Below are 13,320 nucleotides of genomic sequence, written 5' to 3'. Positions count from 1 at the left end.
TTAGAAAAAGTATTTCTGAAAGTTATTCCAAACACCTTATTCTAGAAATATGTTTTGGAAAGCAAATTCCAAAAACATTTTTTAAAGCTTATTTCGAAAGTCGTCAGCTAAAGCACACCTCTCCCTATTATTGAATTCAAAATTCGATATTCTTCTATAACACTCTTATTGGAAAGAAAAAATAAATAAAATTAGTGGCGGGAATGCATGCTGGCCCACCCCTCGTAAGGAGTGCAAACTCATTTCACTGACCCATCTCGCATAAGAGGTAGCATGCGTAATGAATTTTTATTTATATTAAAATTTCATTAATTATAAAAAAAAGTATATTTCTGCTACTAAAAAATAAAAATTTCATCCTTGTTTCAATTCATTCAATTAAGATAAAAATTGTATAAAGGAATTCAAGTATGAGGGTTGTTAGAAGACTTGATTAAAAATAATTAAAATTTTGTTTTACATATATTTTCCCTATATAAGTATGTACTGTATCAAAGTATCTTATCAAAGTTTTGCTACAAAATATTTTAATGAAATCTTTTTTACATATTATTTTTTATTAACAAATTTTAAATATAAAACTTTATTTAAAATTAAATCTATTGTTACTCTTAATATTAACTTTCTTAGATGATTAAATAAAACATTATTTTTTATATTATTTTTTTAAATAAAATAAATTAAAGATCACACTGCAATAATAATGTGAGTGAAATATATTTTTCTTTTGTAAAAAAGTAAAATAATAATAATTTTTTATTATACGGGCTAACATGTCCCGCCATTGCCTCCATGCAAGATGCGGGTTATGCAGGACAGACCTATGCGGGTCAGCGAGCTAGAATAGTGAGTCTGCCCCATATTTTTTAATAGCGGACAGATGAGACACATGACCCGCCCCGTATTGCTTTTCTTAAATAAAATGACACCTACAACTAAAGGGAACCTATCCGAATCAATTGAAGGCAACAACAAGGATGGAGGAAGGGAAGAACCTACTTTTTAATTATAAACCCTTGAAACATGTGGGGTGCAGGTTTAAAAATGGGGTTACAGGAAGAAAAATCCTTTAAAGAGTGGTAGATGAAGGTGAGACTGTTTCTTCTTGCACCTCCATATGTTCTTTTGTCACCCTCATACAAAATATGAAAATACCTTTTTATCCTTTTTCTATCATTCCCATATTTTGGAAGTTACTCTTGGATTCATAAATAACTTACAAATTACGTAATCTAGAATATATTTTTAAAAATAGGATTTTGGATTATATAATCTAGAAGTATGGATTTGAGAGTAACTTTTGAATTATGTAATCTGAATATGCATTTAAAAAAGACTTATGAATTACATAATCCATACAAAAGGTAATCATGCTTATGAAAGAAGGTCCAAATATGTAATCCAAAAACTAATTACAAATTTGAAAAAAGACTTTTGTATTACGTAATTCATAATATTACAAAATGAACAATTTTGGAAATACCAAAATTTATGGAGGTGGGAGAAGAAGATATTGAGATCCAGGGAGAAATAGTCTGAAGGTGATTCAGAAGGCCCGGTCCAAAGGCCCAAGGCAAAATCCCTCTCTACACCACCTAGCAACAGTGAATTTCGCCACCACAACTGCATAAACATAAGGCGCGCGCGCGCAGAAAGGATTAGGGTTTCGAACGTAACGATTTTTGAGCTTCTGTTTCGATTTTGATTTCGACCTGCTCAATTAGGTACTTTCTCTCTTCTTCATGTAGTTTTTGATAATGCACAAATTGGCATGGCTGTATATATGTAGAATCTCGTAATCTTGTGAAACAGATGCAAGAATGATGTTTCGTTAGTTTCTTTGACCCGGCTATTCTACTAGCAAATTGTTCAATGGCTCTTAGTTAGCACTTTCTTATGTAGAATTTCATAATGAAAGCTCTATGTTTCTTATGGAGCAGTAACATTGCTTTTATATCTCAAAATAACTGAGATAAGATAATATGACGTATCTTAGTTTCCAATCAAACCTAGTTTAGCAGGGAGAGCACTGGAGTAGAATTTTCTGTTCTTTACTTTTACTTTCTCTCTCACCCTTTGTCATGTAAACTTTTATGTTTATTTTATTTGATGTTCAGATTCTTATTTTTTACTTTTGTTCCTTTCCCACTCTGTTCTGTGTGCATTGTCCTCCGACAAAATAGTTAAACAATTAACTGGCCTCTATTTTCTGGGCAATTCTCGGCATCTAAGTATCGAGAAATTCTGACATTCATTTCTCCGTAGATGTTTTCTGTCTTTGATTGCCCTGTTGAGCATTTCTACCCTCTTGATTTTTCTTTGAGAGTTCTCTCTTGCCTGTCTCTGTTACTTTTGTTGCTATGTTACAATGATCCCTAGATTAAATCAACCATATTGCTACTCCTTGGTCCATACCCCATGGAACAGTTTCAATCAAAATTCTTTCTCTGCTATTCCAATTGGCCTCTCATATTGTTTCCCCCTTACCATGTTTGCAATCTCTCTTCAATACTTCTGGCATATGTGCTTCCTTCACAGTTCCCCTGCGAGTTTGCTTTTTCTAGATGCAAAAAATGCCTGGGACAGGGCAGAGAGATGTAGTGGTAAAAAATCCAGAGTCACCAGAGGGAAACAGTGAGCCTGAGAAACCTACAGATTCTGATGAGCAAGTAGACTTTGATGGGGACAATGATCAAGAGGAGACAATGGAGGAGGAAGAAGTTGAGTATGAAGAAGTAGAGGAGGAGGAAGAAGTGGAAGAAGAAGAAGAGGAAGAGGAGGAGGAGGAGGAAGAAGAAGAAGAAGAAGAAGAGACTAAGCCTTCAGATGGTGAAGATGAGACAAGAGTGACACACACTGAAGATGAGAAAAAGAAACATGCTGAGCTTCTTGCGCTTCCCCCTCATGGGTCCGAGGTATACATTGGAGGCATTCCTCAAAAAGTTTCTGAAGAAGATTTGAAGGTATTTTGTCAATCTGTGGGAGAAGTTTCTGAGGTTAGATACATGAAATTCTTCTATTCTTTTTCTTTTCCCTTTTTCATGTATTTCTTCCTAAACTGATTAAATTTGTACAGGTTAGGATAATGAAGGGCAAAGAATCCGGTGAAGCAAAAGGCTATGCTTTTGTGACCTTCAAGACAAAGGATTTGGCATGTAAGGCTATTAAGGAGCTGAACAACTCTGAATTTAAGGTATTTCGGTACACTAGTTGTTACTATTTTTTCTAATCTGTAGTTGTTATCCTGTTCATTGATTAGGTCATCTACTCCTGTACTCCAGTGTCCTGTTTTTGTCATTTATCTTATAATTTAAAATTTCTATATCCTATCTGTTTAGCTGGCCAGTGGCACTGTTATTTGAATTAAGTCACTTTCTTTTTTTCTGAGTTTTCAGGGAAAAAGAATAAAGTGCTCAACATCTCAAGCTAAGCACCGGTTGTTCATTGGTAATGTTCCTAGAAATTGGACTGAAGAAAATATGAAGAAAGTTGTTGCAGAGATTGGCCCTGGAGTCATTTCTGTGGAACTGATGAAGGTTTGTTTGACATTTTTTCTATTATATGTCATATAGTATGATTTAAGTTTGCTAACTCGTGTTTAAAGTTTGTTCTCGTCACCAAAACTATTAAGTGTGATGTATAAAAGGTAATTTCTGCCTTGACCTGACAAACTGTTTCATTGTTACAGGACCCACAGATTTCTGGTCGGAACCGGGGATTTGCTTTTATTGAGTATTACAACAATGCTTGTGCAGAATATTCAAGGCAGAAAATGTCAAACTCAACCTTTAAACTTGGCAGTAATGCTCCAACAGTTAGCTGGGCCGATCCAAGGAATTATGAATCATCTACAAACTCTCAGGTGATTTATTATATAGTTAAATTTTATGAATAAATTCCCTTAACATTTTGAAGAAAAAGGCCTGTATGGCTATATTTTTTGCTGAGAGATAAATCTAGATCATATTTTTTGATACTTTTGCATTGCTACAGTTTATATTGTATAGCATAATGCAACGATTTGAATGATGTCTCATTTTTTGAACAAGATATGAGTATTGAATACTATTCAAAATGGCAACAATATGCAAATAAACATGAAAAAAACTTATATTTGTGAAAGACTTAATTCATATGAAAATGAAAACAATGGGATTGTTTTTTCGATTCTACTCCTATTTATAAGTTTCATTTAAGATGCCTTTTCTTTTTGTTAATAAAAATATGGACAACATACATGATTTGTTCCTTCATGCTCTCAACTGATTAATATTGATACATCTTCTCTTTGTATATATACTTTCTTATCATAAAGTTATATTTCTATCTTTTTCCACTGGGTGTAAAACACTTACACCTTGTTTTCAAGAGTGAAAGAAATATAAACGAAATTGATTCAGAATTTAATGAGTAATTTTCACTCTAAAATATTCGAAATTTTCAGATGAATTCATAATAATTTTAAAGCAAAATATTTTCATTAGTTTAAAACGGATAAACCTATTATACATTGGGCTTTCCTTGGCCCTGGGTCAATCCCATAAGTATGAGTTGTAATATATTGTTTCTAGGATTATAAGAAATATTAATGAAATTGATTGAGAATTTAATGAGTATTTTTCATTATTAAAAGTTCAGAAAATTTTCAAATAAATTCATAATAGTTTTAAAAAGTTATTTTCATTAGTTTAGAAATATCTGATTTATAGATGTATTATACATTGGGCTCTCCTTGGCCTTGGTTCAATCCTATAAGTATGAGTTATAAGTTATAACAGCTGCAAATAGACATAAAATAAAAGTTGATAATCATACGCAAATTCAAAGGGCAACATTGACGGTGGCAATAAAAAGAGGATATAATGCAGACAAATTTTAGAGTCTGCAAGAGGACACCTCCAATCAGCACACTAAAAGAATATAACATAAAGCAGTGTGTTAATCCATGCCAAAGAAAAGCACCATGCATCATACTTAGTGTGGCTTTTTTCAAACTGTGTTGTTGGTGGTGACACTTCCATTGCTAGTACTACTGTCTACTTTGGTGATATATCACCTGCCAATTGGCATTGAAGCTAAGACAAAAAGGGGTTCAGCTTATCCAAATTGTTTCTACAAGCCCAATGCACACAACTGAAAAAAAAAACACTTAGATAATTTGGATTCTCCATTTTCTGCCTTCTTGATGCAGTGTTGCTTCATTCATCTGCTTTGTGTTCTGAGCTATACTATATTGCTATCTGCTCATTAACAGATGGTACTTTTTTTATGAAAAGGGAGATTTATAATAGGAAGAGAGACCTTTTTTAAAAAAAAATGTTATTATTCATCAATTAATTACTGAGTTTTTTAAGATATTAGCGAGTAAAATATTTTGGGAAGACTTAAAGTAAAGACTTTCACTGTCTCACTATTGGGCTGTCCCTGGGATTAAATTTCCTGTATCTTTGGTTGTTGTGTTTCATGTTATATTGTCTGTGCAGCTGTTGTGTTGTGAGAATGAGATTAACTTTCCTGTGGTTTTCCTCATGAAATACTTTTTATATTTTAGTTATGCTTTATAGATTTTTATAATTGACACTCAGTGCTTGTTGCATTACAGGTAAAATCATTGTATGTAAAGAACCTTCCAGGAAACATTACTCAGGATCGTCTTAAGGAGCTGTTTGAACATCATGGAAAAATCACAAAAGTGGTTGTTCCTTCTGCTAAAGCCGGCCAAGAAATGAGCAGATATGGTTTTGTGCACTTTGCTGAAAGGTCAAGTGTCATGAAGGCATTGAAGAACACAGAGAAATATGAAATTGATGGTAGTATTTTTTTTTTCCTTTTTATGATACATTTTTTCTAATATTTTCTTTAAAAATAGTGGACTAGACTGTTACAAATGGTAAGCATTGTCTTCTTTGGGGATGGACAGGACAAACATTGGAGTGTTCACTAGCGAAGCCACAAGCAGATCAGAAGTCATCTGGGGTAGCAAATCAACAGAAGTCAGCCTTACTTCCCACTTATCCACCTCATCTTGGTTATGGTATGGTTGGTGGTGCTTACGGGGCTATAGGTGCAGGATATGGTGCTGCTGGCTTTGCACAAGTAAGTTTCTCTTTGACGGGTTGGGACTCAACTTTTTAGTTTTGCAGTATTTTGAAAAAATAATTGAGGTTTGGAGGTTGGGCTAGGGATACACTTCCCTTGAACATTGCCGCAACTGTGTTGTCTCACCTTGAGAGGTTACAGGAGTGAGTTACACTCTATTAATTGTAATGCTTGAAAAAAATTATCAAGTTTGATGATTAATGCCTTGAACATTCCCCACTAAATTTCATTTGCAGTAAATGATCCCTAACAGTTAGGTGTCTTTTTAATTTAGTTGTTGATGTTCTTGTGATTCATAATATCTATTACCAATACATATCAATACACATACCAACTTGAGTATTGATAACAGATATAATGGTTGACGTTAATCTAATTATTGTGTGATTAATATGATTTGAACAATTCATGCATGAAAAATTGTAACTGCTGTACCCAGTTTAACTATATCCACTCTTTTTGCTCTCTACCTTTATTCAAGAGTTACATTTAACTAAATGAAATGCGATCCTCTCCGCTCTTTTAAGCAACACTGCTGATACTGGTGCTTGTATGCCTCTATATGTCTCTAACCAATGTTGATGTCCTTAAAATCTGCAGCCGTTGATGTATGGTCCTGGACCAACCCCTCCTGGCATGACAATGATACCGATGCTTTTACCAGATGGAAGGATTGGATATGTATTGTGAGTATAACGATTTATATAGTTTTAGATGTTCAACCTATAATTTTATTTTTTTCACCATTAATTAACAATTTACTAATGGAAACATCTATATCTGAGTTTTTTTGCTTTTCTCCGTGATGCATATAGGCAACAACCAGGGTTTCAACAGCCTGCTCCAATGCTGGAATCCCAACATGGGAGGAGTGGCAGCGGTAGTTCAAGCAGTGGGAAACGCAATAATGATAATAACCGCAATCGTGGGTATGGCCGATATCATCCCTACTAAATGAACTTTAAGGAGCTAGGAAATTGAGGTTTGTTCCTACTTGTTAGTGTTTTACCTCCGTCAATTCTGAATTAGTTTTGTGGCTGAACAAATAAATTCTGGAGAAAAAATCCAGCATGTATCATCCCTACTAAATGATGGACTTGCAATTCGATTCATGTATATTTGTTGAAATACATAGTTATAATGACTTGCATTTTCTTCGTTTATCTCTGAATGATGGACAGTTTATGAAACGGGAATTTTCTGATATGCTATTCTGTCTTGCACCTGAGGCTTAAATTCTTGACGACTCTATGCACAGAGCCCAACTGATTATAGGACGCAGCTGTGAATGAAGTTGCAATTTTTGTACCAGTACTACAAATTTTTTAAGGCATTTACAGCAGGTTTTCATATAATTTTATTTATTGTCCATCAATTTTGAGTTCAAATTCTTAAATAGACAACAGTGATCTGAAGGACATGATAAATATTACTAGATTCATGAAAATTTATGAAGTAGGTGTTTCAAATGTTTAGCTTGTGGTTTCTATGTATTTATTCGTGATTCTAACCGTGGTTGTAGAAGAAATAGAATTTTAGAACGAAGTTATCTGTAACATTAGACTGTAAGCAATATTTTATCTTTAGAAGTATAATTTATCTACTGTCAATTCAAGGAGTTTAATAACTCCTTCCAAAAAAAAAAAAGGACGAATGATACCATTTTTATATACTCCATTTCAGTTGCGGATATTCCAAAATTAACAGAACATGAACACGGGACTCGACTCGAGAAAGTTTGCAATGTATCATTCTAATATAATCTTTTTAGGATTTACGGATTAGGCAATTCACAATTTATACTTTTTTAAGTGATCTCAGTTTTTTTTTATTAGGAATATTTTTCATTTCTTAGCTATTTCCTATTTGTACAATAATTCGTTTTGGGTTTAATCTTTATTCTTTCTATTTACAGTTTTGAAATTTTACTTTCTAAAATGGAAACGACTTCAAAAAGGTGAGATTGGAGTTTGAAGAGAGAAATTCAGATATTTTTCATTTTAAATAAAAGTTTAATATTTTAGCAGATGAGCTTTTTGTAGAAAAGGTTTAACATAATATAATTAGTTGAAGTTGTAAATATCCAGCAGAAATAAGAATTTGGTAACTTTAAAATATAAAAACGAATGTAAGATTGAATTTGTTTGATTTTAAAAATAAAGGAATAAAATTAACATAAAATAACGTGAGGCAAATCATGCAATTCATACCGAGCAGATAAATATATATTTACAATTATACCAATAATAAATTAATATATTTTCACTATTAATTTATATAGTTTAAATTTTCAATTTATTGTTAGGTCTTTTGAGGAGTGAATCCATTTTATATAAGAGATTATGAAATTAACTCTAATTTAAAAATTTTAAAGTAATAGGTTTGTATATTATTTTTGTTGTGTTTTACTCTTTTTTTTATGTTACTCGACTTTATTCTGTTGCTTATGATTTAAATTCACTTTATTCTATTAGATCTCTTCGTTCCCATAGAGCTCAAATCTAATAATAGTACACTTTTATTGAAGTTTGCCTGAAGGGAGATGTGGCAAGTAACTTTTCGTGTTCAATTTCAAAGGGCTCACACACTATTTTTTATTAGTTGTGGCTTTTCTTGTATCCAAGAGAAATCATGCATACTACATGATTTCTATGAAACAAATTACACTTGCAAACACTAAAGACGCTCCCAACTTCCAAAAGCAGAACTGAAACGTATTGCCCCCATCTTCCGATTCACGATAACGGATACGATTTCACCCTCCACGATACGAATCACAAAACGATTTCGTATTGTGTAAATCAACGTGAATTTTAAAAAATGAGTAAATAAAAAAAATAAACATAAACTATTCAATACTTGTATCCCGATTCTACTACCATGATTGAGAGTGCACTAATATGATTCCTTCCACTTAACAAATATAGGTAAAACTGAATTAGTAGACAAACTAAACTAAGATTAATAGCCATTGTAAAAAGAAGCTGTGAATCATGCCCAAAATACTAAAAAATGTCTTTATTAATATAAAACTAATTTTCTGCATAAGAACTGTGTTGGGGGCAAAAATTCTTAATAGTCGAGGATCAACAGAGACAAAATGAACAAAAGGGGGCACGTCTTTTTCGCTTCCCTCTTGGAGATGTCCATTCCTTCAGATATAATAAACTACTGATCATGCCCGAAATAATAATTAATAAATCACTAGATTAGCATAAACTCTAACGTCTTCTGCTGTGCTGAGCCAAAAAAATCTTAATGTTCCAGGATCTGCAAAGACGATAACCAAGGAGGCATGTCTTTTCCTTTCCCTCTCACAGGGGTCCCTTCCTTCACATATAACTTCAGTTGTACACATACATTAGCCTCCTACATGCAGCCTGAAAACAGGGCATGCTTCCGAATATTCACATGTTCTGCATTGGGAATTGACGTTGAATCAAAATGCTGCATACAAACATACACATCATGTCAGGAAATGTCGACATACAGAAGGAGCAAACTGTAAAGCAAAAGAGGGAGGGCGAAAACTCCACACATAGTAAGGTATAGGAGAAGTAATCTATAATCTAATAAAATATTTCAATTTGAAACAGAAAGTTTGATCTTCCCATACTTCATTTGAAAACAAGATATATTTGATCAATCAACAGATTGGTCCAATCAGTTTAACCACCCAAGAAAGAAAATAAATCCTGAGGTTACTAGTTGCTACAGAACCCTGCAACAACTGAATTCCCAATCACAGACCACTTCAGCACACACTGGCCCTTGCCTAGACAAGGCTTGCCAAGTATGTTCTTAATATTTTGAGAAATGCAGGTGTATAATTTCACCATCAAACTGAATTAAGAAAAACATGGATGCCAGTTGATGCACTTAGTAATAGGTTGTCTAAGCCAGTCAACTTTAATTATATGTTGGCTCTAACTAGCTGAGAAGGTAACAAGGCAATACAAAACTCACAATTTGATAATATTAACTACCCAACTTTTACAAAGAGTTTCACAAAATTTGAAGCTGAATGAAAATAAGAGAAATATATTAAATTAGTATTGAAATTTTTAAAAATATGAATTATAAAATCTAGTATACAGTACACGTGACTTAACTTGGTTCCTTCTGCCATTCCAACATTAAACAAAGTGCCTTTAAAATACAATGCAGGCACACAATTATGTTTTGCAGTTTTACCTGTAACTTTTATCCTTTCAAATTTCCATAGCCAATGATCAAGAACATTCGACTGTAATCATACCATATGACAACATGACACTAAAGCAGAAAATTTTCAAATTTGCTTACAGTCATTCAATGCATAAGATCCAAAAATGGAGATGCTAGTAGTGGACATGTAACCACTGGAATCCAGTTAAGATTTGCATATAACTTACACTGATAAAAATGCATGCAGCCAGGATTAATTTTTAAGGGGCAAGCATTGATAAACAATCAAGATTAAGAACATTAAAGAAAACTTCAAATTTACATGCATTAATTAGAAAAGCATAAACTAGTTGCTCCATAAATGTCTCATTATGCTAGCTACAAAAGCACAGATTCAACAGTTATACACGGTTAAAGCCTTGGGTGATAAAACGAAGTAGAAAAACATTCTCTACACAATACGGACTTTGTAAATGCTTACTTGTTTCACTAAAATTCTTCACATGCAAACAGAAAAGTCCTTTGGTGGTTCAATCCAGATGTTCTCAAAAGGGTCTTGTTCTCCCCAGTCATGACACTGTTTACGGGGATAGTATCTATAGTCATCAAGAGAGAATGATATGCAACGCTTTCCATAGAAACGAACTTTAGAGAAGTAGACATTGTTCCTCATTATTCCAATTAGGTCAGTCCTGGAATGAGATGACAAAAAACTAGCAAAAAGAGTAACTCCATCTAGAGTTCTCATCTCTTCCCATTTCATTAATGTCTGATCTAACTTAAAAATAATGGGGTTTTCACTACAGCATGTATAAATTACTAATATATCTCCTCCATGCTCTGTCATAAATTTACCCTTCCACCAGTTTTTGGCAAAAAAATTCTCTGGGCATTTAGGTGGAGGTACTGCCAGAACATTCCAAATACATTCAACTGGGTCAAACACCCCAAGCCAACCTGTGAGGCTCAAACAATAAAATAACCCATTACAAAAGACAAGCTTATTCCAAATGCTACTGACAAAGGGCAAGCGGTTTGGGTGATTGATAGTGGTCCATTCTGTTGCCCCAGGATAACAAGTGCTAATAGCTACAACAGTAGGACTAACATGCTTAACAGTAAACAGAACACAGTCAGGTGATGTTGGAGCACAAGAGAAGGCCACAATCTGGTATGTCATCTCAAATCTTGGCAGTTTTATCAGCTCCCGAGTGAAGGGATTAAAGAAGAATACTCGGTGAGTTCTGGGACGGTATAGCAATAACCAACCATCTTTTGTATAACAAACTCTGGATCCATTCAACTCTGGCAACTCAAGGGTGTAGGTCTTACGCTGCACAGGATCATAGAATTCATAACAGTCACCAAATTTTGGAAAATACATAAGCCATGGTGATTGGCTTACTATACGGACATCACTAGCAACAGAATGCCATCTCTTGCAAACAGAAGAAGCACGGATGTTATCAGCAAGGATCAATCGGGACAAGATTAATTCTAAGAGTTCAGCAGGGAGATCAGCCCAGGATTGCAGCTCCAAATTTTCACTTTTCCCCTCATCAACTGCTCTTCTATTATCTGTGATTGTGTCGCTTAGCCTGAATATAAAGGATTAGCATAAGCATGCAAGATAAAAGTGAAACAAAATCCAACAAAAAACTGATGATGCAACAAGAAGCAAATAAAAATAAAGAGGCAAGATTTTGTGAGTAGAAACAGTTTTTCATCCCAACAAAGATGTAATTCAATCTATCTTCTAGCAGTTTAGGGAAATCTCAAATAAAGAACAGAAAAAATATTTAAACAGAACAATGGCATAGACATTCAACCAACTTGTATCTTTTATCAAAACTTGTAAATGTCTTAGGTACATAAATTTGAGGGTATAAAATATATCATACTGCCACCATTAACGATCTACAGGAGCATTCCACAACCATCAACCCAGTCATGACCAATTACAGCTCCGAGAGAAAGGACAGCAGATCAATAATAAACTTCAGATACAGGCAAAAGTGTAGATGAAACAAGAAAATTCCATCAAATTGGAAATAAGAAAACATACAAGTAGCAACTATCACTTAAAAGTCAGTACAATAGCATTCTAGATAACTGAGGATCCAAAAACAGCATGCAGACAACCTAAAAGTTACAATCTCAGCTACTGAAATTAGGTCAACCCATTCTTCACCTCAATCGTCTAAATCAAATACTGATCCGATCCACAAACCCTAGAAAACATTCTCAATTACGAACCAAGTAAATTAGGGCCAAACAACTTTCTTTTTTGCGAAATTCAAACTCAATAGTAAAAAAGGAACTAAAGAAAAACCGACATATCCTGCAAATCCGTACTGATCCGGCATTGAAACCGTGGGGAAATGCCTCATGTCCCTATAAACTACGCAAATTAATAAAATAATAATAATAATAATAGAGAAATACACAGAGTTGCGAAGTTCAAATTGGGACTAAGGATGAACAGAACTTACAATTTCAACTTCCTCTTTCTCTTCCCCGACATTTTTCGAAGCCAATTGGCTAACGAAGTTGCGTTTTAGAGAGAGAAAGGAGAATTTTGCGTTCCAGACAGAGAGAGAAAGAGAGGATGAAGTTGCTTGCTACACTCCACAACTGCACAAAAAAGGTTAAGAGCACATGAACAACACGTGTGAGTGACTCACACTTATACAAATAATACCCTGTGAACACTTCCACAGCCACCGCTACACCCATCAACCCTCACGTGATTGATCATGACGTGTCAGAGATCGGTGGGTATCTCTTCCATGTTTCTCATCACATTGTAAGATTTTGTGCACTCTGGTCAAAGTCAAATCTGTTCACTCCTTTTCAATTTTACAATTCCTATCATTATATTTTCTCTACATTATTCTCACCCTAAAATTATCGTATCCAATAATTTATCTATAGATTAAATTATAGATTTGATTTCACCATAAATAGATTATACTTTTGGTTTAAACATATATTTGTTTCATTATGATTTAATTACGAATCTAAACAGTTGAATAAATAAACTCCAAACTATAG

At 33.8% G+C, this 13,320-nt stretch overlaps 2 protein-coding genes across 6 annotated transcripts; one reads left to right on the top strand and one right to left on the bottom strand.

Moving 5' to 3' along the window:
• The first annotated feature begins 1,584 nt into the window (after positions 1 to 1,584).
• LOC137814581 (RNA-binding (RRM/RBD/RNP motifs) family protein) lies at positions 1,585 to 7,574 on the top strand. Of its 3 annotated transcripts, none has more exons than XM_068617394.2 (10): positions 1,585 to 1,724; positions 2,539 to 2,996; positions 3,077 to 3,193; positions 3,396 to 3,536; positions 3,689 to 3,862; positions 5,603 to 5,810; positions 5,921 to 6,096; positions 6,700 to 6,785; positions 6,915 to 7,081; positions 7,281 to 7,574. In XM_068617394.2, the coding sequence occupies exons 2-9, from the start codon at positions 2,565 to 2,567 to the stop codon at positions 7,051 to 7,053; spliced, it is 1,473 nt and encodes a 490-aa protein (XP_068473495.2). In that variant the 5' UTR covers positions 1,585 to 1,724; positions 2,539 to 2,564; the 3' UTR covers positions 7,054 to 7,081; positions 7,281 to 7,574. The 3 variants fall into 3 exon arrangements, with proteins under 3 accessions (XP_068473495.2, XP_068473496.2, XP_068473494.2); XM_068617395.2 differs by having other exon boundaries at positions 1,608 to 1,724; positions 2,565 to 2,996; XM_068617393.2 differs by having other exon boundaries at positions 1,617 to 1,724; positions 2,184 to 2,996.
• Positions 7,575 to 9,102: 1,528 nt separating this feature from the next.
• Positions 9,103 to 12,935, bottom strand: LOC137814580 (F-box/kelch-repeat protein At1g57790). 3 transcript variants are annotated; one of them, XM_068617389.2, is made up of 4 exons: positions 12,759 to 12,901; positions 12,603 to 12,660; positions 10,748 to 11,864; positions 9,103 to 9,546 (listed from the first exon to the last, which is right to left on the bottom strand). In XM_068617389.2, coding segments are annotated over exons 2-3 (1,101 nt in total). In that variant the 5' UTR covers positions 12,605 to 12,660; positions 12,759 to 12,901; the 3' UTR covers positions 9,103 to 9,546; positions 10,748 to 10,765. The 3 variants fall into 3 exon arrangements, with proteins under 3 accessions (XP_068473490.2, XP_068473492.2, XP_068473493.1); XM_068617391.2 differs by having other exon boundaries at positions 12,603 to 12,667; positions 12,759 to 12,891; XM_068617392.2 differs by lacking the exon at positions 12,603 to 12,660 and having other exon boundaries at positions 12,759 to 12,935.
• Between the last annotated feature and the right edge of the window lie 385 nt (positions 12,936 to 13,320).

This window comes from Phaseolus vulgaris, chromosome 1, assembly GCF_051622355.1.
Source record: "Phaseolus vulgaris cultivar YP4 chromosome 1, ASM5162235v1, whole genome shotgun sequence".
NCBI classification, from domain to species: Eukaryota; Viridiplantae; Streptophyta; class Magnoliopsida; order Fabales; family Fabaceae; genus Phaseolus; species Phaseolus vulgaris.
The sequence above is the reverse complement of the archived record's forward strand: the minus strand, read 5'-3'. Positions and strand labels throughout refer to the sequence as shown.

Bases quoted from the DNA above. Each gene is read 5' to 3' on its own strand.
- LOC137814581 (XM_068617394.2), top strand. From the start codon at position 2,565: ATGCAAAAAATGCCTGGGACAGGGCAGAGAGATGTAGTGGTAAAAAAT. The intron at 3,194-3,395 runs GTATTTCGGTAC...CTGAGTTTTCAG, and splicing joins TGAACAACTCTGAATTTAAG to GGAAAAAGAATAAAGTGCTC. The intron at 6,097-6,699 runs GTAAGTTTCTCT...TAAAATCTGCAG, and splicing joins GTGCTGCTGGCTTTGCACAA to CCGTTGATGTATGGTCCTGG.
- LOC137814580 (XM_068617392.2), bottom strand. From the start codon at position 12,790: ATGTCGGGGAAGAGAAAGAGGAAGTTGAAATT. The intron at 11,865-12,758 runs GTAAGTTCTGTT...CTTTATATTCAG, and splicing joins AGAAAGAGGAAGTTGAAATT to GCTAAGCGACACAATCACAG.